This window comes from Protomyctophum bolini (assembly GCF_963924005.1).
Source record: "Protomyctophum bolini genome assembly, chromosome: 11".
In the NCBI taxonomy this organism is placed as follows: domain Eukaryota; kingdom Metazoa; phylum Chordata; class Actinopteri; order Myctophiformes; family Myctophidae; genus Protomyctophum; species Protomyctophum bolini.
In genome coordinates, this window is record NC_137872.1 from 13,420,573 (window position 1) to 13,444,802 (window position 24,230).

The 24,230-nt window shown below is 42.1% G+C and overlaps 2 protein-coding genes across 2 annotated transcripts in view; one reads left to right on the forward strand and one right to left on the reverse strand.

Annotated features, from left to right (window-relative positions):
* The window catches only part of usp43b (ubiquitin specific peptidase 43b), a 92,637-nt gene extending 82,235 nt beyond the window's left edge, over positions 1 to 10,402 (forward strand). Inside the window, exons 10-15 of the mRNA XM_080775813.1 lie at positions 541 to 618; positions 999 to 1,128; positions 4,989 to 5,331; positions 5,699 to 5,857; positions 7,613 to 7,786; positions 8,389 to 10,402. Of these exons, the coding sequence (XP_080631939.1) occupies positions 541 to 618; positions 999 to 1,128; positions 4,989 to 5,331; positions 5,699 to 5,857; positions 7,613 to 7,786; positions 8,389 to 9,596 (2,092 nt within the window). The 3' untranslated portion in view covers positions 9,597 to 10,402. The remainder of the gene's footprint in view (positions 1 to 540; positions 619 to 998; positions 1,129 to 4,988; positions 5,332 to 5,698; positions 5,858 to 7,612; positions 7,787 to 8,388) is intronic.
* A 10,917-nt stretch (positions 10,403 to 21,319) lies between these two features.
* mchr1b (melanin-concentrating hormone receptor 1b) lies at positions 21,320 to 22,291 on the reverse strand (the record flags this gene model as incomplete). Its single annotated transcript, XM_080775694.1, has 1 exon — positions 21,320 to 22,291. Exon 1 carries the CDS (start codon positions 22,286 to 22,288, stop codon positions 21,320 to 21,322), a length of 969 nt encoding a protein of 322 aa, XP_080631820.1. The 5' UTR covers positions 22,289 to 22,291.
* Positions 22,292 to 24,230: the final 1,939 nt, after the last annotated feature.

Genomic DNA, 24,230 nt, shown 5'->3' on the forward strand with positions numbered 1-24,230 from the left:
ATTTGGTGATATGCTGCCACCTAGTGGTCACAAACCCACAGTACCATTACCTTTCATGTGGTTGTTATTTGTTTTGTTCGGAGACTCCTGCCCAGTGGTAATCATCGTGGTAATCATCTATTATTCTACTGCTCATTGTACAGTATACCATTCTGTACACTATTCTATAAGTGTTTAAAATGCCAAATAGAATGTACTATTTACTCATTATTGTTATTTCTACTCGTGTGGAGTGTGCTTTTGACTTGTACCAGTATTTTGTACACTAAATGTTAATGTATTTTTGTAACATGTTTTTTTAAACTGCCACGTGAGTATGAAATAATCATCATAAATCATAAATACAAAAGCAATATATCTATTTATTTATTACCTTTGTTCCTCGTATCATGGGAAGGTATCAGTATGGATTGTGTTTAATTGTACTAATAATCAGGAGTAAATCTACTCATTTTGGGACACATTTAACATATTTAGCAACATTTCGATTCTGTACTGTTGACCCCTAATCACCCTGATTTGACCCCTAATGTTCCGCAGAGCTCTGAAGCTGTGTAGTTCCGGAGGCCCTCCTCACTTGAAGCTGATCATTGAATGGGAGCACCGGATCAAAGACTGGTATATATATCTCCATATTTAATCTTCCCCATTAACGAAACCCGAATTTTATATGTCATGATATGACATAAAAGAAAAGAACATAGCTTAACTACATGCTCACAATTGAAAAATAGATTTTTGACAATTCCTGACAGCAATAATATCACACACAGCACACCGCATTTTGTCAGATGCATAAAAACTGATTACCCAATCAGAAATCAGTTCACTCGCATGATATGATGCAAGTGCCATACCCATGCCATGTCACACGTGATAAAAAAACAAGCATCTGACGGCTCATTGTGTTGAGCGAGAAGGCAGAAGGCATACTGTACATATACAGTACAATATGTACATCACTTTCACATTGAGCATTGTTGTGTTGTGGAGCACAGCCTGTTTGGCAACATCCAGGAGGAGGTGGTGAAGGATGCAGAGAGTGTGAGGAACCAGCAGCATCAGCATGTTCAGCAGTACAGCTGTACCCTGGACGAGTGCTTCCAGCTGTACACCAAAGAGGAACAGGTACACATGCTCATTGATATTAGATGTTTGCCTGTATTCCCTCTTAGATACACGCACGCACGCACACACACACACACACACACACACACACACACACACACAAAACCAGTGGTTTTGAAACTTTTGGGCAAGTCCTAGCGAGTGCCCATAGTTATCGTCACTTAATGTGACAGGTTGAACCGTCGTAGAAACTGCACCCCATAACTGACCCAGCCTGGCACCCCCTTTCTAGTTCAACTTCAACCCTGTTACTTTTCACAGTGACAAAGGCTTACGTAAGTAGAATCAAGTCGTTCAGTTAATGGACACTGACAGTGTACTAATCATCCACCCACACTCTCCTATACTGCGACCTAATAGGCAGCAAGACTGACTACTAAATACATAGTGATGAACTGGGAGGTGATGAGTCCTGAATGTCTTTCACTCTGTGCCGTCCATTTATAACAATTACACACAGCCTTATCAAGAATGTTTGTAATGTACAAAAGTACAAGGTCGGTTTACTGCCATGCATGCTCAGCATGAGGCCTCCTGTTTATTAGGCAAAGCAGTAATCATGCTCATAAAAAATATATGAGTTCACACAGTATATTGTTTGTACATGCAGAGACAAATCAGATGACTGACGTCACAGACTGCACACCCATCTAGTTTTACTTAGACAGGATTGTAGAGAGACAGGAAGTTGAGACAGAGAGAGGGGACATGTAACATAGATGGACATGTCATGGATGTTAGGATTGCGCACACTCCCGGTCATATACTGCCACACTGCCAAAAGTGCACAGTTATGATTGGAGCACTCGGGTGGTGAAGGGGTACAGTTCATACCCTACACCAATCCACTTTGGTTGAGTGTCCATAAGGGGACTGCCCATAGATCCAAAGTCCCGTTAGTCCGAACATGCATTAAGGTTGGTGAACATAGACTGCTCCCGTGCTTGCGGTTAGGGACACGGCACCGTCCATAATGACAGTTGTCGTGTCCATGCCGAGAGGGCAAAGGTACATGTTGGTCAGGGCGAGGAACTGGGTGAAACTCCCCATTGTCAGAAATTAAATCAAATTCAACATTGCAGCGTACACAACGGTTACTGTGAGTCACATAATGATATTTACACTCTCTTTCATTTAACTCCTTGTCCTCATTGAAGATAGTTTCTGGGAGCTACGGTACTCTGTGCTGACTTATGTGTGCTGAAGTTTAGACTGAGCACAGCTTTGACATTAGACCCACCATTGAGTGAAAATGTCCAAGGCACTGCCAATTTATCATGTTTAACAATGTGTTTTGGAATGCAAGTGATGTTCAGTATTCCTACTGCTGCTTTGCTTCCACCTTGTGGAAATGGAGGATGAGGCAGGAATCATACAGGCGTCTTGATCAGATCTTATTACATAATATCAAAGAAAACAAAAGGTCTGCACACTGGATGATGTTCCAAAACTTAAAAAGGTTTATTAATGGTTCCTTTACACCATGTTACATAATCTATTATTAATGGACCGTTTGCTGTCTTTCCTTCCGTCTGTACACTTCCTTAGCACAGAGCCAAATGGAGACGTTTTCTTACCCGCCTACCGTTAGCACGCAATACAACAGGGTTTAAGTCCGCCTGGACGGGGAATTAGCAACAGTTACATTATTGTGCACTTTCCTATCTGTTGGCTCATAACATATCAATACTATAATCCACCACTCCACGGACGGGGAAGACAGATCCCATGCCGTCAGAACAACACAATGCCAAAATAAATACAGACAGATGCGATGACCAACGCTGGCTCAATAGCTCAGGAACGACACATTCCTAAATCACAAAAAACATCTCATTCTTAATCTGATCTAAGAACAAACTACAACTTGCTTTGAACCCCAAAAAGCTTAGCTGAGTTCTTAGGGAATACCGAACGTGAAAATATTCATGTTCATTTATAGGCAGCATAATACCACCAAATGTACATCACACATCAATGGTGTACTTATGATTGTACTACAGCATTTATTTGGCGAAAGAAAAGTTGAATTTAACCTCAGAGTTTAATAGATTATATGGATCTCTATGGTCAGCAGACGGTTAGCTGAGCGGTTAGGGGCCGTCTACAAAGTGCAACTTCAAAGTGCAACTTCAATAAGATCAATGTACTACAGCATTTACTTGCGATTTATTAGTGAATACATTTTCCCCCTTGACTTCACTAGGAAAACCTCCATTTAAGGTACTTTTCCCTCAGAATTCGTATGGCCTACAGTCCACTTGCCATTAGGGTTGTCGCTTGAACACACAGCAACATTATCTCCCCCCCCCCCCCCCCTATCAGTATTGTCATCTATTACATTGCATTACCCACAATGAATATAATTTGCTGTTCATATATTCAGAACGGGTAAGGACTAGTATTAATAACACTGCAGTTGTGATGTTTTACCACCACCTGGAAATTAAGGCAGGTAAGAGTTATCTTGATCAACCAATTCATAGCCAATCTCCCACTTCCCCTTGAAATGTCTGCCCCTTCTCAGACCCGAAGACCTTGGTGTGACAAAAAGAGAATAACCCTAGGAAGGCTGCTGCATCGCACACTGCCCATAACTTTGTTTTGGTTATTTTTCTGTTTTCTATAGTGTACACACAATACCAGAAACACATGAAGTTCTTACAGATACCATATGTAATGATTGTTAACTACTTTCAATATTGTATATTGTATCCATAATTTCGGCATGTTATAATAGGTGATTTAGATATACCGGTAGATAGATTTTTATTTATATCTTTATTTATTTTATAAATCTTAAAAACTTAAAAATAATTGCTGATCTACAAGCTCACAACACATCGTAATGTGACACATTGTGGGTGTACAACAACTTACACTGAATTCACAACAGACATTCGCTGCCATGCTCTGAGAAAGCTGAGAATACTGACACAATCTTCTTATCTGAAATGTTGGCTTGTTTGTGGAAATGTGAGCTGTGAGACTTCTGCCATGTTTGCTATTTGTTCAAGCAAGCCGTGTTGACCAAATGCAGGCGGATCCCCGTGGAGCTTCATTATTCAGTCTTGCTGTTTACTTTATCTCTAAAGACCCACGGCTCTGTTGCAAACAATCACACACATTTTGCCTTTTACACACATGCACTCAAAGAAAGTCACAGTCCATTTGTGTTTCCACAGCGAGGCTTTTGAAGGCGAGATAGTCAAAGCTCTCGGCAGGAGGACAGGCTGGCAACAGCGAGGCTCAAACGGATTTTCTCCAATTATTTATCTCACAGGTCACAGGGTCCCTACTCCCTACGCAAGTATGGAAAACTATGGAATTTTATTTCATACTTTTCCAGGTCTGGCGTTGGACGGGGGCGAGGGGGTTGGACGGTTGCCCAGTCAGTGATTCCAGCTTGTGCTGTCGCCTTATGTGCCTGAGGTGTCCGTACTCCCAGGGGGGCCTCCATACATACATTCTGGTAACAGTGGGACCAGGGGGCCTCCAGACAGTACATACATTCTGGCAGCAGTGGGACCAGGGGGCCCCATACATACATTCTGCCACTGAACTTTCTGACACCTCGGTTTTTCGGCCGCAGCTTGCCCAGGGAGCGACCCGCAGGCCCGAAATCAGAGTCTGGAAAAAGTACGGCATTTTGATCTCGGCATCCTTCCTCTGATCATCAAGACGGTAATAAGAAGGACAAACGCTTTATCTCCAGGGTGGCCAATGACTAACACTATAGGCACTCCCATGTTAGTCAGTTAGCACACAATTTGTGCATGAAAACCATATGTTTGATATACTTAACCCCTAACAAGATTATACAGTCTCTCTCTCTCTCTCTCTCTCTCTGTCTCTGTCAGTTAGCACCAGATGATGCATGGAAGTGTCCCCACTGCCTGCAGCTGCAGCAGGGCATGGTGAAGATGAGCCTGTGGACTCTGCCTGACATACTCATCCTTCACCTGAAGCGTTTCCGCCAAGTGGGTGAGCGGCGGAACAAGCTGACCACACTTGTGCGCTTCCCCCTGACCGGCCTGGACATGGCGCCTCATGTGGTGAAGCGCGGCCATGGTGCCCGGGCCCCTCCCCAGCCAGTCTCGTGGAAACGGCCGGGGCCGCCCGACTCGGCCTCCCCGGACTTCCTCTATGATCTGTATGCCGTGTGTAACCATCACGGGGGGATGCACGGGGGGCACTACACAGGTGTGAATAATGGCACTTATATTCACATATTACAAAACCCATGAAAGGTGAACGTGTGAATCAAATACAGTATTGTACTCGGTCACAATGGGAAGAACAGTTTTTGGAAGGTTTCTGTTTTTGTATAGGCTCCACAGGACATATATGGACACATTTCCTGTGTGAGTTTCGTCCATATGCATGTTCTATCTGGTTTATTTTCCATTTTGCTATCGCAGTGTTCAAATACAGTATTGTACTCAGTCACAATGGGGATAAACTGTTTTTGTATAAGCTCCACAGGACGTATTGACACATTTTCTCTGTGAGTTTTCATCCGTAATCCATGTTTTATCTGGTTTCTTTTCCATTTTGCTATGATTCACAGCCTTCTGTAGGAACTCGGTAGATGGCCAGTGGTATAACTATGATGACAGCAGTGCAGAGCCAGTTCCCGAGGGGGAGGTGTGCACGCGAGGAGCCTACATCCTGTTCTACCAGAGACGAAACACCATCCCCCCATGGTCTGCCAGCTCCTCAGTCACAGGTTAGCAGCATAGTGACCTGTGTTGAGGTATGAATAATCTGTACGAATCACGGCGGTATCAGGGTGTCCGAAGTGTGATTGCAGGCCAGATTCTCAGCCATCCCCACGAGCCAATAACCGCTTCTCTATTTCCTGGAATTAGAAGCAGCTTCATGTTCCTTCTTCCTGTCTGACAGATGGAAGAAATAACAGCTTATAAACAGTCACCTATTTGTTGTGAAGGGATCCTATGTCACAACATTTCCAATGCTCCCGGTAGTCCCATTCACACTGGAATGTGGAAGTGTGTACATACTGCACACAATCATCATGTTCCTCGTCAACATGTGGAGGGGACGGGGAGACCTGTCATGTCAATCTGTCCCTACTCATCACACGTTTGACCCAACGGGTGTAAGAATGCGTTGGATTGGAATCAGATTGGTTTTGTCAAATCTGAACAGCAAAAAAAGACAAAAACTTGGAAACTGATTTAGAGATTTAAACCACATTCCTAGTTTGAAATACTCCATTGTACAATGGTATTGCTTGCAAATTGCTGACAAGCAATGCAATGCTTTGTGAGCTTGTATTTTGGCGCAAGCAACACTCTTATGTGAGTATAAGTTAAGCATTACTCACGCCTATGACATCAACCAATTAAGGCTGTCCCCGAACATTCGGGGTTCGAACCTTCGCTCGTTAGGGTTGGCACTTGAATCTAAATTAATGGGCTTGAACCATTCTTTTATTTTATTTTATTATATATATATAATTATATATATTATTATTATTATTATTTATCAAATATTTCTCGGCGAGAATGCGATATGCATAATAAGAGTACTATGTTCATGTTGTGTGTTACATGTTTAGATGTTATTAATAATCAGGGGGGCACACAACTGATGTGCCAGTGCGCATACGTCGTCAAAATGTTTTCTGCGCGTAGATCAAAGGCATGCAAGGCGCATTCGCGCACGAACAGCTGATACAGTTATATGTAGAGAAATCTGACAGGCATTCAAAAGGAACTCAAATTATTATAATAATAATGAATTTTATTTATATTGCACTTTTCATTCACAAGGTTAAAAACATATGATCTATCATGTGATGTGATGTTAATGTCCTTTAAGTAGATTTAGAAATAAAACGTGTGTGTGTGTGTGTGTGTGTGTGTGTGTGTGTGTGTGTGTGTGTGTGTGTGTGTGTGTGTGTGTGTGTGTGTGTGTGTGTGTGTGTGCGCACGCACAACAACAACAACACATAATCATAATTAATAACCCATCCGTTACTACATGTGCAGGGCACAATACTGGGTTTAAAAACACAGCTGAAACTGAAAGCTGAAACTGGAAGCTGAAAAGTGGAGTCTGTCAACTCCCGCAATTTCCTTCTTCCCATATTGCGCTGCAACATAACTCTAGGATGAGCTCCCAAAGGGCGGCGAAATTCTAGTTACTACAATTAGAAGGAAGGTAGAGTTAATCAAATTAAACAGTCCAAGATCTCAGCTTTATCTGTAAAACTAAACATATTTTATCAAGCATTGGGATATTTTTGTCCCTTGGTGTAGATAGAGAATGTGTAGTGTATAGAATTATATTATTATTAATTATATATATAAACCATTATAAAGGAACATATAGGCCCATGCATTCAACATCAGGAATCAAATCTATTCTTTTTAATAATTGTACATTTTTCTTAATTATTGGAACAAAGTCACTATAGAAATCCTTTTCCTTGTTTGGTTGTTTTTTTGCTCTTCAGGCTCCACTAGCTCCTCCACCTCTGACCACTGGCTGGTCCGACTGAGGGGGGGCAGTAAGAGGGACAGCCTGGGTTCTGCAGGATCCACAGTGTGCCCTGCTGGGCCCACGCCGGCCTCACATTCCCCCGAGCGGCCTGTGTTCCGCGAGGAAGCACCTAAAGCACTGGAGACAAGTGAGCAAAACACTGACACAGCATGTTATATCATTCATTAATAAAAATCATACGCAGAGATCAATATATCTCATATTGTCGCTGTTGGGCAGAAGCCAGCCAACTCAAAATGTCTGCTTTTTATTAAATATTTTGAGCAGCGCTAGCCGCGCCAATGCATGGCTTTGTGTGTGCCCCACCGTGACGTCATCTGGCAGCCAAGTCTATGGACTTTTTATGGAACAATTTATTCCGTACAAACTTTCAGGCCAAGTCAATGGCAAAATACATTTACTATGACATTAGTGGGTGCCACAGGAAGTACCTTGCTGTGCTTAAACTAAACAAACACGCCACTTAACCTCCGCCCAACCGCTGCCTGCCTCACACTGATCCGCCTACCCCACATTATTATGGCCCTAAAGGTCAACAGAATACTGTACGTGTGCGTAGTGCGTACACACACACACACACACACACACACACACACACACACACACACACACACAGGGAATACCAATGATCGCTTAATTGCAGTGAAGCACTTGGAGAACTCTCCTCTTTTTTAGTCTCTAGTTTGATGAATTAACTTTTACTTACTCACAGTCACTCTGTCTTGCTAGATGTGTCTATAGCCAAGCCGTTTGTCCGGGGAACCCAGGGCAGGAGCGTGAGCATGAGGTCACCCGCCAAACCCAAGGACACACTGAGTAAGGTCCTGCCTCTGCGTTGGTCGTTCGGCTCCAAGGATCGCTCCAAGGATCGCTCCAAGGATCGCTCCAAGCATCCAGCGCCGCCGGCCCGACCTGGAGAACTGGTGGAGTACCTGGAGTCAGGACGTCGGCCGCGCTGCACCAAAGACCCCATTGTTACTTTAGTGGCCACTCCGCCACAGGCCAAAGCCCCGGCAAGGGCCTCTGAAGCTGGGGAGAGGGACCTGGGAAGCTCCCCCAGTGGCAGCAGTCTTAGCTGCATGGACAGACGCACTTCAGACACATGTGACTCCCCCAAAACGCCAGAGGGACAGAGCAGGCCGGCTGCTGAGAGAAACATAACTAATAGCAGCCATGTTAAAGTCAAGGATGATGGCTCACTGGTACAGAGGACCTCCAAGAGGGTTAGGCAGGATCAGGGCAGGACCCTGGACCTACACGCCCAGAGAGGGGCTATGTTGGGGGGGCACATCAGCCACAGTGCCCCCCCGAGCAGGGATTCCACACTGAAGAGAGCTAAGGTGCAGTCAGGGCTGACACCAAGGGGTCAGAGAGATTTATTACAAATGATCATGAACCCTGAGGAGAGGAAAGGGCTGAGGGGACTCAGGGGAGGTGAGGGAAGGAGCCAGGACAGCCTCTTGTCATTTCTGAAACCTGGCTTCATGAGAAAAGATATTCAAAGGACACCCAGCAAGGGGCATGATAGACGCATGAATGGCCATGTACAGCCGGGAAAGACGGCAAACGGTCATTTGGCGAGGCTGTCTCTCTCCAATGGAACCCTGACTGCGATCGCGTCGACCGACGACAAGAAAGCTAACGGTTTCCAGAGGAGCGGCATCCACAACGGCAAAGTGCCGCTGTCCAACGGAAAGGTCGCGAGTCACAGCTCTGCCGACATCAAGCGTGCACACAGCTCCAGCAACATCCACACGAAGCTGGACTTGACGCTGCGCAGGTGTGCCTCCCTGCAGAAGAACGGGGACGTAGTGGCCCCTCCGTCCCACCGCAGCAACCTGCTGTCAGAGAAACCCAGTTATGCCACTCTGCAGCGGACGCGGTACAGCACCACCTCCCTGGGCAGACAGAGACCCGTCCCAGAGTCTTGTTTCTGAGCCTTGGGGTCAACTAATCCATGCAGTGGCACAACTATTTTGTTAAATGTTTTCCCCAGGTTATTCGGTGCCACGTTGGGTGAGTTGCAATGAGCAAGCACATGCACGGGCAAGTTAGAGAGCACATTTGTAGAAATTATACCGGTGGTATAATTTTGATGATGATAATCAACACAGTTGTGGTCAGTAAACGGAGAGGAGGGTCAGACCTGCCTTGAAACCTTACAGTATAACAAGAACACTTCTAGAGAAATTACTCAGAAATGACCCCAGTCTGATTTGTTTTGGTTTGTTTTTGTTGTTATTATGACAATATTATTTTTCTACACAGTATTCATAATGATTTGAATCAGTAACTGGTTACCTTAGTGACTGCTCACGTGGTTACAGTTTGTTTCATTGTAAGTGCCTCTAGCAATCTGAAATGATTGTTCAACGTTAGGACCACTGTATTGGATTTACTTATGGTTAAACCCAGAATGCCACCTCACAGTTACAGTACAGGCCTGAGACGGAACTGCTTTTAAAAAAACATTCCAGTAGACCGCTTGTTTATTCTTTGCCTATGTGTGTTTAAAAAACTAAAACTACTATGCAGAGTTACTGAGGAGACATACTGCTGTAATGTCCTTTTTCTGTTTTATGCTTGATTTAGCAGTAGATACATGCAAAGAGGATAATTTAATTATTGTGTGTGTGTGTGTGTGTGTGTGTGTGTGTGTGTGTGTGTGTGTGTGTGTGTGTGTGTGTGTGTGTGTGTGTGTGTGTGTGTGTGTGTGTGTGTGTGTGTGTGTGTGTGTAATGTGGCTGCTATAAACCCATACAGTTATGTGTTTGGTCATTTTTAATACATATAATTTCCTCAATGCACTTTAAAAGATAATTAGTAATCTTTTCTCAGTGCCACGCATACCATTTTCAGAAATTGTTGACATTGTTCGTGAAGGTTATTTGTAGAAAATGTAATTTAAATGTCAAATTAGAAATGATAGAATGAAGAAAATGCCAGCACTCAATATGTCCTTTTTTCACATGATTTTATTGACCTCTGACGATCAGACTATAATGCATCACCAAGCCCTATACCCTATAAGCACCTATAAGGATGTTCTCCACCTTGGCAGTACTATCTTCTCTCACATTTGTTATTGGTCATGAGAGGAACTGGTAGAGCATGTCCATTATGCATTGCAAATGTTAAGCCACCTACATTTGTGTGTGTGTGTGTGTGTGTGTGTGTGTGTGTGTGTGTGTGTGTGTGTGTGTGTGTGTGTGTGTGTGTGTGTGTGTGTGTGCGTACATACTATATGCACGCATGCATAAGGGAAAGTAAGGCTTCTTTTTGCTGCAAACTTCCTCAGTAAAATGAAGCCATCAAAAGTAACAGGACCAATCTGGAGAACAAGTTCCATCTTTTACAGATGTCATTAGACTGCCTGCAAATGTGGCAGTTTCCTGCATTTCTGTAAGTCTTAGTCTTTACAGTCACACAGTCATTGTTCCACAGTACAGTGAAGCACACACCACTGGCCAAATCCGCCAGTCAGACAATGAATAATTTATACTTCTTTGCACAACCATGTTGTACAACAAAAAAATATATTTTCAACAGAAATGCGTGTTGAAATTATAAAATAATCCTAACATGTTGAGATTTTAAATAATTATACCTTATGGGGTGCACAGATAAGCTTCACGTTACTTAAACGTCATTAATTCGTTTCAATAATTGTATATTTATAGGTAATACACCATCTTCTATTATAAATGCTTAGGAGTGCACAGCAGTCGTCATAGATCTTTGTAAACCCATTGCTCTCTGTGAGTACAGAAGGAGTTGTGGTCGATTATTATTTTGTATTTTCAAAAGTGCCACTGCACTTGACTGTCCAGTGCATTATCCTTAAAAATGTGCAAAATTATTACAAAAGAGGGTTGCACACAATCTTCTGTTATTTTCAATTGCTTTCAATCAATCAGAAGTAATTGCTGGGTTAAAAACAATTGAAATTTAGAATAGACTATTATTACGTTGTGTTGTTATTATTATACTTAAACACACAGTCAGCGAGCATAGTTTCTACAGCACCAAAATGAGCACTTGTGTGTTGTGGCAATTACTAAGGGTGATACAAAGTTAATGGGAAAATGTGGGGTTGACTATATTTTATATGCAACATAAAAGAAAAGTAATCACTAAGTTGTCAGATTTGAGGTCACTGGATGAGGTCTCTAAGAAGCACAAGTGGACATGAATTAACATTATACAGTACCGGTAGTCTAGTCGGCCCTGTATCTGACTGCCTGTAATGTCTGCCTAATATACTGGAAGTTCCAAATTAAACACCTTTTCCTCACAACTAATTTCAGTGTGATGTACTTTTCCATGTGACCCTCTCATCCCTGCACCTTTTTATATATAAAACTTTGACCTACTGTTATATCTTTTTTGCGTTCTCTGTTGCATGTTCGATTACAGGAATGACATTTGAGAATTTTTTGTTCTTAAGCTTACAGAGAAGTTAAATTATGCGGGTGAAATTTTGCAGACCTTTTACCAAGAATATACTGTAGGCTACACTTGCATTGAAGGTTTCCTTTGATTAAGCAAGCTGAGCTAATCTCATGCTGTGAAAGATGGCTGTAGTAAGTAATAATGGATGCATAAAAGATCTGCCTCGATGGAACTGCTCAGTCTGATCTCAAAACAGCAATTTTCATTGGCTCATAACGATTTCTTTGTCCGTATAGGTCCAAAGTTCACGTGTAGAAGTTTTCGTGCATTTTGATCAAAGATCCTGGGAGGACATCGATTTTAACTGTTTTTCATATCATTAAAGATGGCGAGTGAACTAAAGGTCAGAGGTCAAAAGTCAGAGCACAAAGTTGTTCGGCATGAGGAAACACGTGTATCAAAGTTTCATTGCCGACAAAAATGGTTCATGAGCTACACGTTCAAAGTTTGCATTTTCAATTGAGTGCTATAGCTTCACCCTTGAAGCTATGGGCCTCGCATCATCACCGTTTGGCATGACTCTACCATATTCCTGCGCTTCGCGAAAACCGACTGCACGGTTCAGCCAGAACTGCTATTTTTGGCGGGACTTCTTGGTCCCTTTAATAATCCCTGGCAGTATTGGTGTAAACAAGTTAGTTATTGGTGCATAAGTTTCATACACCATACTGTCTGTGTAACATTCATTTTAGTAGTCTGTTTTAGCGACATCCCTGTATTGCATTGTCAATCATTGCAGCATTTGTCTATAAAGAAGGAATGCTGAAAAAGGAATGTTGCAGGATCTAAGGATATTTGGTCAGAAATTGTGTGCCTATACATAATTTTTTAATTAAGAAAGAATGCGTAATTGTAAAAAACACATTTATATGGAATTGTTATTGCGGAAAAATAGTGAAACAGTGAAAGATGATATTGAAAATAACTTTTAATTGAGAGAGTTATACATTATTTTCCTTTGATAAAGTGATGGTGGTCACACGCACAAGCTCCACGGACTGCCTCTCAGGAATCCTGACCCACGATATCCTTTCTTTTTTTTTAAACTCTTTATTTTAGGATTTTTGAATATGCAAGACATACAAAAAAGACATACAATAGGACAGAAACATCAACAGTAAAAAAAAACCAAAAAAACAAGAGGTCATGGGATGTACAACACACGATATCCTTTCTGACGACGTCTCTGCTTGGTCCCTTTGCCCCCCATCGCCTTCTTCCCCCCCAGCTTAATAATAAAACCTGTCAAAGATTGTTCTGTGTGTAACCCAGGTTTACTGTATGTATTTGTATCTGGTTGTATGCATGCATTTGTATGGTCACATGTACTGCATCAGTTTACAACTCACTCACTCACTCACTCACTCACTCACTCACTCACTCAGTCACACCAGTTTCAATCAGCAATCATCACCACACCCTAGTCATCACCACACCCTAGTATAAATCACAGCCATTTTGTCTCAGTCAGTGAGGTGCACATCACTGGCTGTGGCAGGTCTGTATTCCCATTCTCTTGCAAACAATTTACCATTTTACTCTTCCTCACAATACATCATATTAACACTGACCCTGATCATTGATTTTAGACTCCAAATACTGAACTGAACTGATGAACTAAACTGATGAGCTGAACTGGTTGAACTGAATTGGTGAATTTGTATATGAAATGAGTTTGTTTGAAATGATGGTTGTTTAAAGTGTTTTGTTTGGGTTTGTTTCTTTTCATTTTGAAGCTTAAACGGATTAACGGATGGACAGCTACTTTAGTTATTATTTTGATGATATATTTAATTTGGCCTCTTTTGTGTTCAGGCCAGGTTTTTTCCTAGAGTTCATAACACCCATGACGTTGATGATGTTGATTTGCTGAACGAACACAATGGCGAGCTAGCCCTCAGAGCGATCCAGAGAAATCCCCCCCCCCTTGCTGTCCTACCTGGACGGTAGGAATCACTGCTCACTCACACAAACACTTCCCCTCCATAACTGCTACATACATTCCATTACAAGAACTGCCTCACATTCCCCCCTGACTTGAGTGACTATATGAACAATTGACTGGACGACTGAATTCTATATTTTGGGTTGAATTAATTGTTGAATTGTTTGTTGTTGTTTGTTTTTTCAATAATAATATCATTAAGTATAATTTTCAGTCTCTTGGTTATTTATGTTCTTCAATGCAAATTCCTTTCCACCATATACCTACTTCTGACAGCAGTACTGGTCCAATATTCCCATATCACTAACAGTATATGCTACATGTGTCTGCCTGCTTTAGTTTTAGTTAGTTTTGTGAACACACAATACAGTTTAAGTTATAGTTATCGTTTTTCATTTCCTTTTCTAAAAAAAAATCGTTAGTTTTAGTTAACTATAATAACCTTCGTCCTTTCATTCACTCGCCCTCACCCCGACATTTTTATGTAGACTTAGATAGCATTTTATGTAGACATAGCACTATAAAGTATACATGCATAGTTCCATTATTGATATTCCACTGTTACGTTCTTAGCTCTTCTTCTCTTAGGCCTTTAAATTCCCTGAGGAACATAGGCCATTGATGAGACTCCTCCATCCCCTTCGGTCTTGTGCCCTCCACTCCAGTTGTTGCCATGACAGCCCTTGCGCCTTCATCTCCTGTTCTGTGGTTCTTGGCCTTCCTCTCTTCCCCTTCCTTGCGGGTTTCATGTTAGTGAATGTTTTGTTATTGATTTGCTATGTCTTCGCAGTGTGTGTCCTTGTCCTATCCATGTCCATTTCCTCCTCCTGATCTGTGCTTCTATAGTGTCTTGACTAGTGAGGTCCCACAGGTTGGCATTGGATATTGTGTTGGGCCAGTAGATTCCTAGTAGGCGTCGGAGGCAGCGGTTGAAGAATGTTTGTATTTTGTTGAGTATGTTTGTTGAGTATGTTAGTAGTTATTTTCCAGGTTTCTGAACTGTGGAGTAGGGTGGATTTGACATTTGAGTTGAATGTTTGGTTTTGCGTGATATATCTTTTGCTTTCCAGATTTTATTTAAGATGTTTCCCAATTCTGGCACTGACATCCTCCTCCGTTCCTCTGTCCACAGCAATTATGCTTCCTAGGTATGTGAAACTGGCTACCTCCTCTAGCTGGTTTTGGGCCATGGTTATTGTAGAGTTAATTGTTCTTATTGTTGATCCCCATTAACTTCGTTTTTGCTGCATTCATTTTGAGCCCAAGTGCAGCCGCTGTTGTCTCCAGTTAAGCCAGCCTGGTTTTCCCTCAGTTTCCCATCAACTGCCTTTTGAAGCCTCTCCAGTAGGATGTGGTTGTGTACCTTCCCTGCAGGTGCATTATACCTCTGTAGTTTTTACACTCCCTGAGGTCTCCTTTCTTGGGAATCTTGACAATGATGCCAGCTGAGTTGGTTCTGCTTTGATGTAAAGACAAGCCCCAGGCAGCTTTGAACAGTATGCACTGATACACCAGATATTCCTCCATTTATCTGTGTTTGTCTATTTACACAGTAAGGAATAAAGATCATGTGAACCGTTAATCCAAATGTTATAGAGCAGTATGTTATTAAATGCTTGCTTGATTTATTTTCAATAATTCAATTGCAAGGATGAACTCTATAGCACTCTGTTTGGATTCATTAAATTAAACATAATATGTCTGTTTGTTTAGATTTTTTGCTAATGGTATGCGATACCAGGGTTGTGGCTCTTTCGGAGCAGGAACTTTGGGAGGTGGGAACTGGGAGGGGTAACATTTGGTATTTTTGTATTGACCCATATGTGATTTGAAAAGAAACGTTGAACAAAACAAAATTAACAAGCACATATATTCAAAAAGGTATTCCCATAAAGAACAAGAAGTGATTACAAAACTCCTAGTGTGATGTCCTACATTATTCACAAAGCAAATGGTGGAAAAAGAGTAACATTAGGAACATGAAATAAATATGCCTCGAGAACCTTATTGTATGATGTATTGGAATTACATAGACTTATAGTGCTACAACTGCTCATATATCCATACTGTACGCTATGTTGTGGGTCATCTGTGCAGCTTCTGTCCCAACTAATTCACAAACTGCTGTAGTCTACATGCTTCTCACTAAAGCAGACTTTCACAGGAAGAAACACAAGTTTCCTTGTGTTTTCTTTGTCATCGATATACACTTACTGCGTAATGATTTACAGTAGCACGAGAAAGATAACATTCCGTGTCAAGCCTTTCATTAACTGAGCATCCGGTAAATGTCGTATAATGCAAGGCTTATGTTTAATTTTAACAGTTTATTGTAAGAGAATTATCACACTGATGAAGGCTGGATAGCCGAAACGCTTGTCATTCAGTTGTTACATAGAAAGGAAAATCACACCCGTGTGAACTCAGTGATGCAACTCCCCTATCCCCCCCCCCCCCCCCCCCCCTCTCTCTCTCAGTGACATAGTCACGGACATTGCTGTTCCTTGGAGTGGTTGCACTACTCAAAAACGAAATGAAATTCACTCTTGCCACTGTGTGTGGCCAGCACCTGTTTTCGCAAGAGAATTATCTGTCCCATATAGAACGATACATCTGAGTCCGCGGTTAACTCACTGACCAAGCGTCACCAGAACCACTTCTTCAGCCATAAATGCTTTGAAAGCTGTGTTAAACTGCAGGCTTGCATGTCCATAATATCCATGCATGTCAGGCTGGTACCCAGTGATGTGCATCTGCTCATGAAACTGTCAAAGAACAACCTGAACTCTCAATGTAATGAAAATGGGATGTAAGAAAGATAAATAATATTGTAGATCGCATAACGGTTATATTGCACAGATTAATTTGGTATGGAGCATCAACATTGCCTTGTAGGGTTTGTATTTAGAGCATGCATCTTTCAATAATTTCTTAAATAAACAGTTCCCCACATTTTTACAGAAATGATCGAATGTTTTTCATAATGTGAAAGATGTTGATTAAATCTGAAAACGTGACCGTTAAATGAACCCCCATCCTCTGCCTTTCAGTGTTTATTGTCACTTGAATATTCGTTTTGTTTCTTTCTACTATAATTGTGTATACATATCGTCTTATACATTAAATACACATGGAAATAGTGTACTCTTATTTGAGCCATGTAATAGGCAACAAGAGGTGTGTGTGTGTGTGTGTGTGTGTGTGGCCGCATGCGGGTATGGGTGAATAGACATTGTTTTGCCATTGTCATCTGTAATATTATACACGTTATGAAAAGGCAAGAACACAGTACTGCCCCTTCCCCCAGCATCCGCCACAGACAACCATGGTCCTTGTTTAGTGAACCCAAGAAATATTATGTTTTTCAGCACACACAATGATCATTTTTCACATTATGAAAAGGCAAGAACACTTAATACTTTTTTCAGCACTTTATTGACATAATTTATTACACTATTTCTCAACGTCTAGTCCGGGGCACACCAGGGGTCCAATTGAGTTACAGACCTCTTACAGGTCTGTAACTCTGAGAGTGTAGGGCCTACATTGGAACCAAATGTAGATTGGGGTTCCAAAGATCTTTTTTTTTTTTTACATAATATGTAAAAACAGACCTGTAAGGGTCCATTTGGATCCCTGGTGGTCCCCAGAACTGAGAACCAGTTTTTTATTGTACAGTCATATACAAATTAGTTGTTGGGCATTATTGAATGGTCTTATTCAACACAAAAATGTACATCTGTGCATGTTTCACCCGTCAAACTCCATGAAACATCTGCACACTATATAAAACACAGACTCCTATTAAGCGTCAATAGAAGTGTGACAGGTCACAATCGGTTTGAGGAACAAACCAGTGTTCATTTCACTCTGACTGTAATAGTTTACCCAAATGAAAAAGGAAAACGAGGAATTTAGCTGGCTCCATAATTTTTTCTATGAAATATCTTACACATGACACAAATGCTGAAGAAGAATGTCAGCAGTGACAACAATTGTATACGACGAATTCAATATTCCTTTAAGATAACAGGCAAAAACTATATTCATCAAAGCATCACAAGTGGAATTTTCCCAGCTACAGTGGGCATGACAGATTATGTCGTTAAGCTGTATCTGGCAGTTCTATGAAGATGGTTCAGTAATGTATGCAGCAATTATATAAGAGCTAAACTAGCGAGAAGTGTTGGTATCCTGGGCAAAATAAGACATTCTTAATTACAAATCACTGTACACCGTGTATTGCACCCTTATATCTCACCTACTGTGTGGAGGTGGGGGTAACACCTACAAATGTAACCTTGAGCCAATATACATAATGCAGAAAAAAGCTATAAGAATAGTAAACAAAGCAGGTTATCACGAACACACAAATATACTGTTTCTAAACTCACATACTTCACAGATAATCTATAAAGCAAGACATAAAATGCTTCCTGGTAACATTCAAAATAGGTTTAGGGATAGGGATTGTAGGTATGAGCTGAGAGGTGAACTTAACTTTAAAGATGGAGTGCCACAATGTTTGTATTTTTCCAGTTTTTCATGTGTCTATGAGGTGACAGTACTTCATTAGACACCCTGGAGTCGTTTTTATGTGCAATGGTGTATTAACTTTGTATTTAGGGTTTCTTCCTGGAGGCTGAACCCTTGACAATCAAATGTGCCAATGAAATAAACAGTAATATAGTGACATCACACTATCAGCCCCACCCCTAACCAGACCCCTTTTATCATACAACTACAGCTGTGGATGCGGCTTCAGTTCAGGTGGATCACCACCCATCACCACCCACCAGGCAAACCAGGCATACTTAATGAACTGGTGGGCGTGCCCACATAAAAACAACATTTTAACAAATACTGTACACTGTACAAAATGTTTTGTAATGTCTAACTGAATAGATCAAAATCAATCAATCAATCAATCAATCAATCAGTGTCTGGTACTGGGTGATCCTCTTGACAGCCATACTAAGGGCTCCATTTTCGTTTGATCTTTCTAAATACACTGTTTTGGTAGTGTGGTAGGGGTGTTCCCCCACTAAAGTTGGTATTTTGGTTACCTGTCTAAATCCCTAAAACACCTCCGTTACCTGTTATATTATGCATAGGTGTGGTTTGGGCGTTAGAATAATTAAACCAACCAATCACCGTGCCACGTACATTCCATTGCCTTTAAGAGATCCCTTATCCGTTGCCCGTTATGCCCCAGTGATATTGCTTAATAGCCTTACGGTCTGTAGCCCATGGAAGAGTGTTGCTGCTGCCTTGAAGTCTCACTTGTGCTGCGTCTCCACGGAACGGTATGAAGCGAAAAGGAAAGTTTGGTAAATACATTGGATTAAACCCCATTTGCTGCTATGGGGTGATGAACTGAAGAACAAATGGAATCGCGCACGCTGCACAATGCCTGGCAGGCACTCGCTTCTGCTGATTATAGGAAAATTACAAAGAGATGCATATAGGAGCATAAGGAGAGATGACGCAGCCTGCACTACGCGGACATATCCATGCAGTCGCACGGTGCGCCCAGCTCTACCAAACTAATTTGGGTAATGGCGGTGACGAAATTGGAGCCTTAAGTGGTCATGCTATTTAAATTGAAAGGATTCAGTTTTATGTACATTTTCCCCCTTTAAGTTCTGTTCTAGCCACTTTCAACCTGGTGTCCATATTCGTCGGCATGTCATCTTTTAAAAGACTAAAATAAGATGAAAATTCAAAACAAATTACATGCTGTGCCCATTCCTGTCTGGTGTATTATTATCATCACATGGGAATGTCAGTCAGTTTGCATTTTGCAAGGTGCTGTTTTTTAAATTGGAAAGGAAATTGCTATATTATTAACGGGTATGCACCAAGAATTATAAAGAGATGACTAATAGCATTGAATGGCTGGCAATGTCAAGGGTTAATGGGAAACTCAATTGGAGGAATGAATTCACTTATTCAAATTTTAGGTTATGTAAAAATCAGGATACTGTACATTGGGTTCACAATGCTCTCTTGTGAAATAGTCAGCACTCTTGGGTTAATATAGTGTGAAGGATTTTTTTGAAGGACAGTTTTATGAAAGCCTTTTCTTTAAAATAGACATTTTGAAAAATAATCAGAAATAAACAAAAGAAGAAATTTGATATGAATGAATTTTGTGACAATACTATATACAACCAGTACCAGTAAGACACCCTGAGGGCGAGATCGCTTGCATGTATCCGCCTGGGTGACAGCAGACTGTTGAGCGAGTGCTAGCGCTTTGGCATGGGGGCTCAGATCAATGAATTCTGTACTGGCCATATATGGAGCGTGTCTTGCATGAGAGTACAGGGTTTGATGAGGTCATACCAACATATGGAATGGAATGTCAGAATAGGTCAGCTCCATATATGGAGATCTAAGGGTGGCAGAGGTGGTAGTGTCTTGAGTGTACAGGGTTTGATGAGGTCTGGCCATATATGGAGCATGACTTGAGTGTACAGGGTTTGATGAGGTCAGATAAATATGGGATGTCAGAACATGTCAGCTCCATATATGGAGATCTACGGTAAGGCTGGGTCTTAATTTTCGGGCCTGTTGAGAACTCTATAGTTTTTGCCGGCTGCCGGTGCGGCTGCACTAATAACTTTGGGGCGGGCCTTATATAGAGTTTGAATGGACAGGTATCAGTCAAAAGGGAGACATCGAAGATGTGACAGGTTGGGTGGGGAGGGTCAACATGGAATGTCAGAACAGGTCAGCTCCATATATGGAGATCTAAGGGTTTGAGGTCAGATGTAGAGTTGCTGGCCGCCGGCTCCATATGCAGATCTAGGTGATGATGCAGTCTTCTCCATATCCAGGGTTTGATGAGGTCAGTGTCGTGATCTTAATATATGGAGACAGCCATATATGGAGTGTGTCACGAGGCGTGACGGTCTGACGACCATATATGATGGTGTGTCGTGTCACGTGGCGTGATGGACTGACAACCACTGTCAGGCTCGACGCATCGACTGACAGATGGACGGACTGACAGGTTTTGCAGGTTTTCATAGTATACTAAACGACACATATCCAGATTTGCATTAGCCTCCATCCGTTTTTTTTTTCCTTTTTTTTTTCTTTTTCAGACAGTGATACGGCATAGTGTCTTCAGGTGACGAAAGAGAATCCTCATGTGGTGGTGGGCTGTTAGATGGCTGTGGTTCTCAGGGAGACCATAATGTTGCTGATGGCTGCTCTTTAGTCCACTTTTAGAGTACAGTCACATGGCAACGTGTTTCAGAGTAGTTCCCTGGATGACCGGGACTGATGAGACATATCTGCTGCCATCCTCAGGGTCATACTGCCATCGGCCATGACCTCCGGATCCACCCGGAACACCCTGGGCGTTTGTCGAAGCGCCACGATGAACTGTCTCTTAAAGGTCTTACTCAGCACAATGTAGAGGAACGGGTTGATGCAGCTGTTGGCGTAGCCCATGCTAATGGCAATGTTGTAGGCGTACAGGAATGCAAACGACGGCCGCTCGATTACCAGGTGTGCCAACTGCAGGATGTAGTAGGGAGCCCAGCAGATGAAAAAGGCCAGGCATATCGCCACCGCCATGCGGGTCACCCTGCGCGTGCGTGTCCTCAAGCTGCGCTGAGGCAGGGGAGCCACCGTGGCCGACATGTTCTGCAGGATCTTGAAGAAGACTGCGCAGATGATCACCAGAGGCAGAGCAAAGGCCAAGATGAACTGGTAGAGGGTGAACCAGTATGTATCCGTGGTGGGGTTGGGCAGCAGTAGAGCGCAGCCCATCGAGCCGTCCCTGAGGGGCATGAGGCCGGCGTACATCCACACCGGGGTGATGGACACCAGAGAAAACAGCCATACCAGTGCCACCACCGTCTCGGCCATGAAAGGGGTTCGAACGTGGTTGAAGCGTATGGGGTGGACGGTTGCCAGGTAGCGGTCGAGTGTCATCGCGGTGAGGATGTACGTGCTGACGATCTGACTGTTGGAGTCCAGTGCAGTGATGACGGTGCACATCGTAGCACCGAAGCACCAGGAGCCGTTTCCCACCAGCTGGTGGATGAGGAAGGGCATGCCGAGGAGGAAGAGTAGGTCCACAATGGATAAACTGAAGATGAAGATATCTGGCACGGTTAGCTGGGCCCAGAACTTGGTCTTCTTGATGATGGTGTAGATGACGATGCAATTTCCAATTGTCCCAAAGACGCAGATGAAGCCAAAGATGCTCGGCATGAGCACGTTATCATAGGACTGATTTTCTGGTGGAATTGAATTAAAGGGAGAAAGAATTGACAGACATGTCAGACAGACAGAATATATACTGTTAAAGTTTGTCATTTCAAACTGACACCTATCTAACTATGAGTTTAGGACAGTGCTAACACAGGATCAATCCCACCTTTGTTCATCATTCATCTTCCAAGAGCCATGATCTTTTGATGTATTTTTAGATGAATATGTCTTGTCTGCTTTTTCTTATACGTTACTGGAGATGATTAATTTTGGTTTCACTGCAATTGTAAAAAAGAAAAAAAAGGGGGGGGGGGGGGGGGGTTACAGAATTCTTATCGGAAATAGTTTTTTTGTCTAATGCACTGATATTAATCACCAGTTAAAGCTCCATTCAGATTGGCCCATTAATAAAGGGCTATCTTAAATCTTGCATTATTAGTTTATTACAAATTTAATTATATGATTAGGATTCCTCGTGCATGCAGCCAGGTCTGCCAGGTCATACTTTTCTTGTTTTTTGCTAATTTCTTAAGCTACTATACACACTTTTACCAACCAAATCAAACTAGCCTATAGAATATCGAGAACAAGATCATCGAGATGAAGCAGTTCAATTGTTAACTCACCGTTCAATAGAATCTCAGATGAATTGGGGGAGAAAGAGGAATTCGTAATATATCCAAAGTCCATCTCAAATGGCTCTGAAATAGTCAACAGGCTACAGAATTATTGGTAGCCTATACGCAAATCTGCGCGCTTTACTGTCCCCCAAATTCCCAAGCTATTCAAAATGTTATCTCTCGTTAAAGTCAACTGCACCGCCACCGAGCAAGGACTCAGCCAGATATAAATATAAATTAATACCAATTAATAATAGGCTATAGCCTGCGCTCTTTATTCTGCAAAAGCTATATTATTCATTCACACACTGATGTTCTGCCGCGGTTGGAACTCGCGCCATGGCATGCTCGCACAGCTATAAAGGAGTGTGTAGGAGTGCATGCGTAAAACGCTGGAACGCTGCATGGAAGCCTATATCGCCACCTGACCTCACCCACATGTCAATATCAGTAGCGTGAACAGCAACATAATGTATTATGTTAATGTCGTCGGTCGGAAGGGTGACTGACGTGTAAAAGAGAAGAGAGATCATAAAACATATCCACAGCATTTCACATTTAAATTTAAATGTAGGCCTAACATGTAGAAATGCATTAGCCTATACGAGTTGCTATAGGCCTATAGGTCCAGGAGATTTTATTTCATTCTTTTGCATAATAACAAAATTACCGTTTATATTTAATATTCTGAAGTAGAGCTATAGGCCCATGCAGTTGCCATGCAGTTGCAGATAGGCATATGCCCTATAGGCTATAGGCGTACATTTCTATATAGCCATGACCTATATAGGCCTTAAAAAATATACAAAAAAACGAATTTTGCATGGATATGGCTACCCGAGGGGCTTGTTGTTTGGAAGTTTGGCTTATATTAGGCTATAGCCTACTTTTTTCCAGCACTGGTCGTCGACCAACACATGCGGGCACAAGACGTGCATGTAACGCCCGGGATTCGAACCCCGGCCGCGGTAGCAAGGGGATGTTTACAGTTTAATAAATCTGAAAATGCATACATTGAAAATTGTCTTTATTGTCAAATGTTGTGTCCTGTCACTGTCAGACTCGTAAATCCAATCCCATCGGATTTCTCCACTCCATCCTTGGCCAAAATGTCTTCATCAGTACCATTGTTTGCAGTTTGCACAGTGCTTAATATTCCACTAGGTGTCGTACTTTTCAATGTTTTGAGATACAAGTTAATAGCTAATCGTAGTTTAATGATGCCACTGATTTGGGTCAGGAATAGCCTACAGGTAGGGCAGGCTATTTTGCCCCATCGATTTAAGAAAATATATATATTTTTAAATAAGACAACTGAGTTG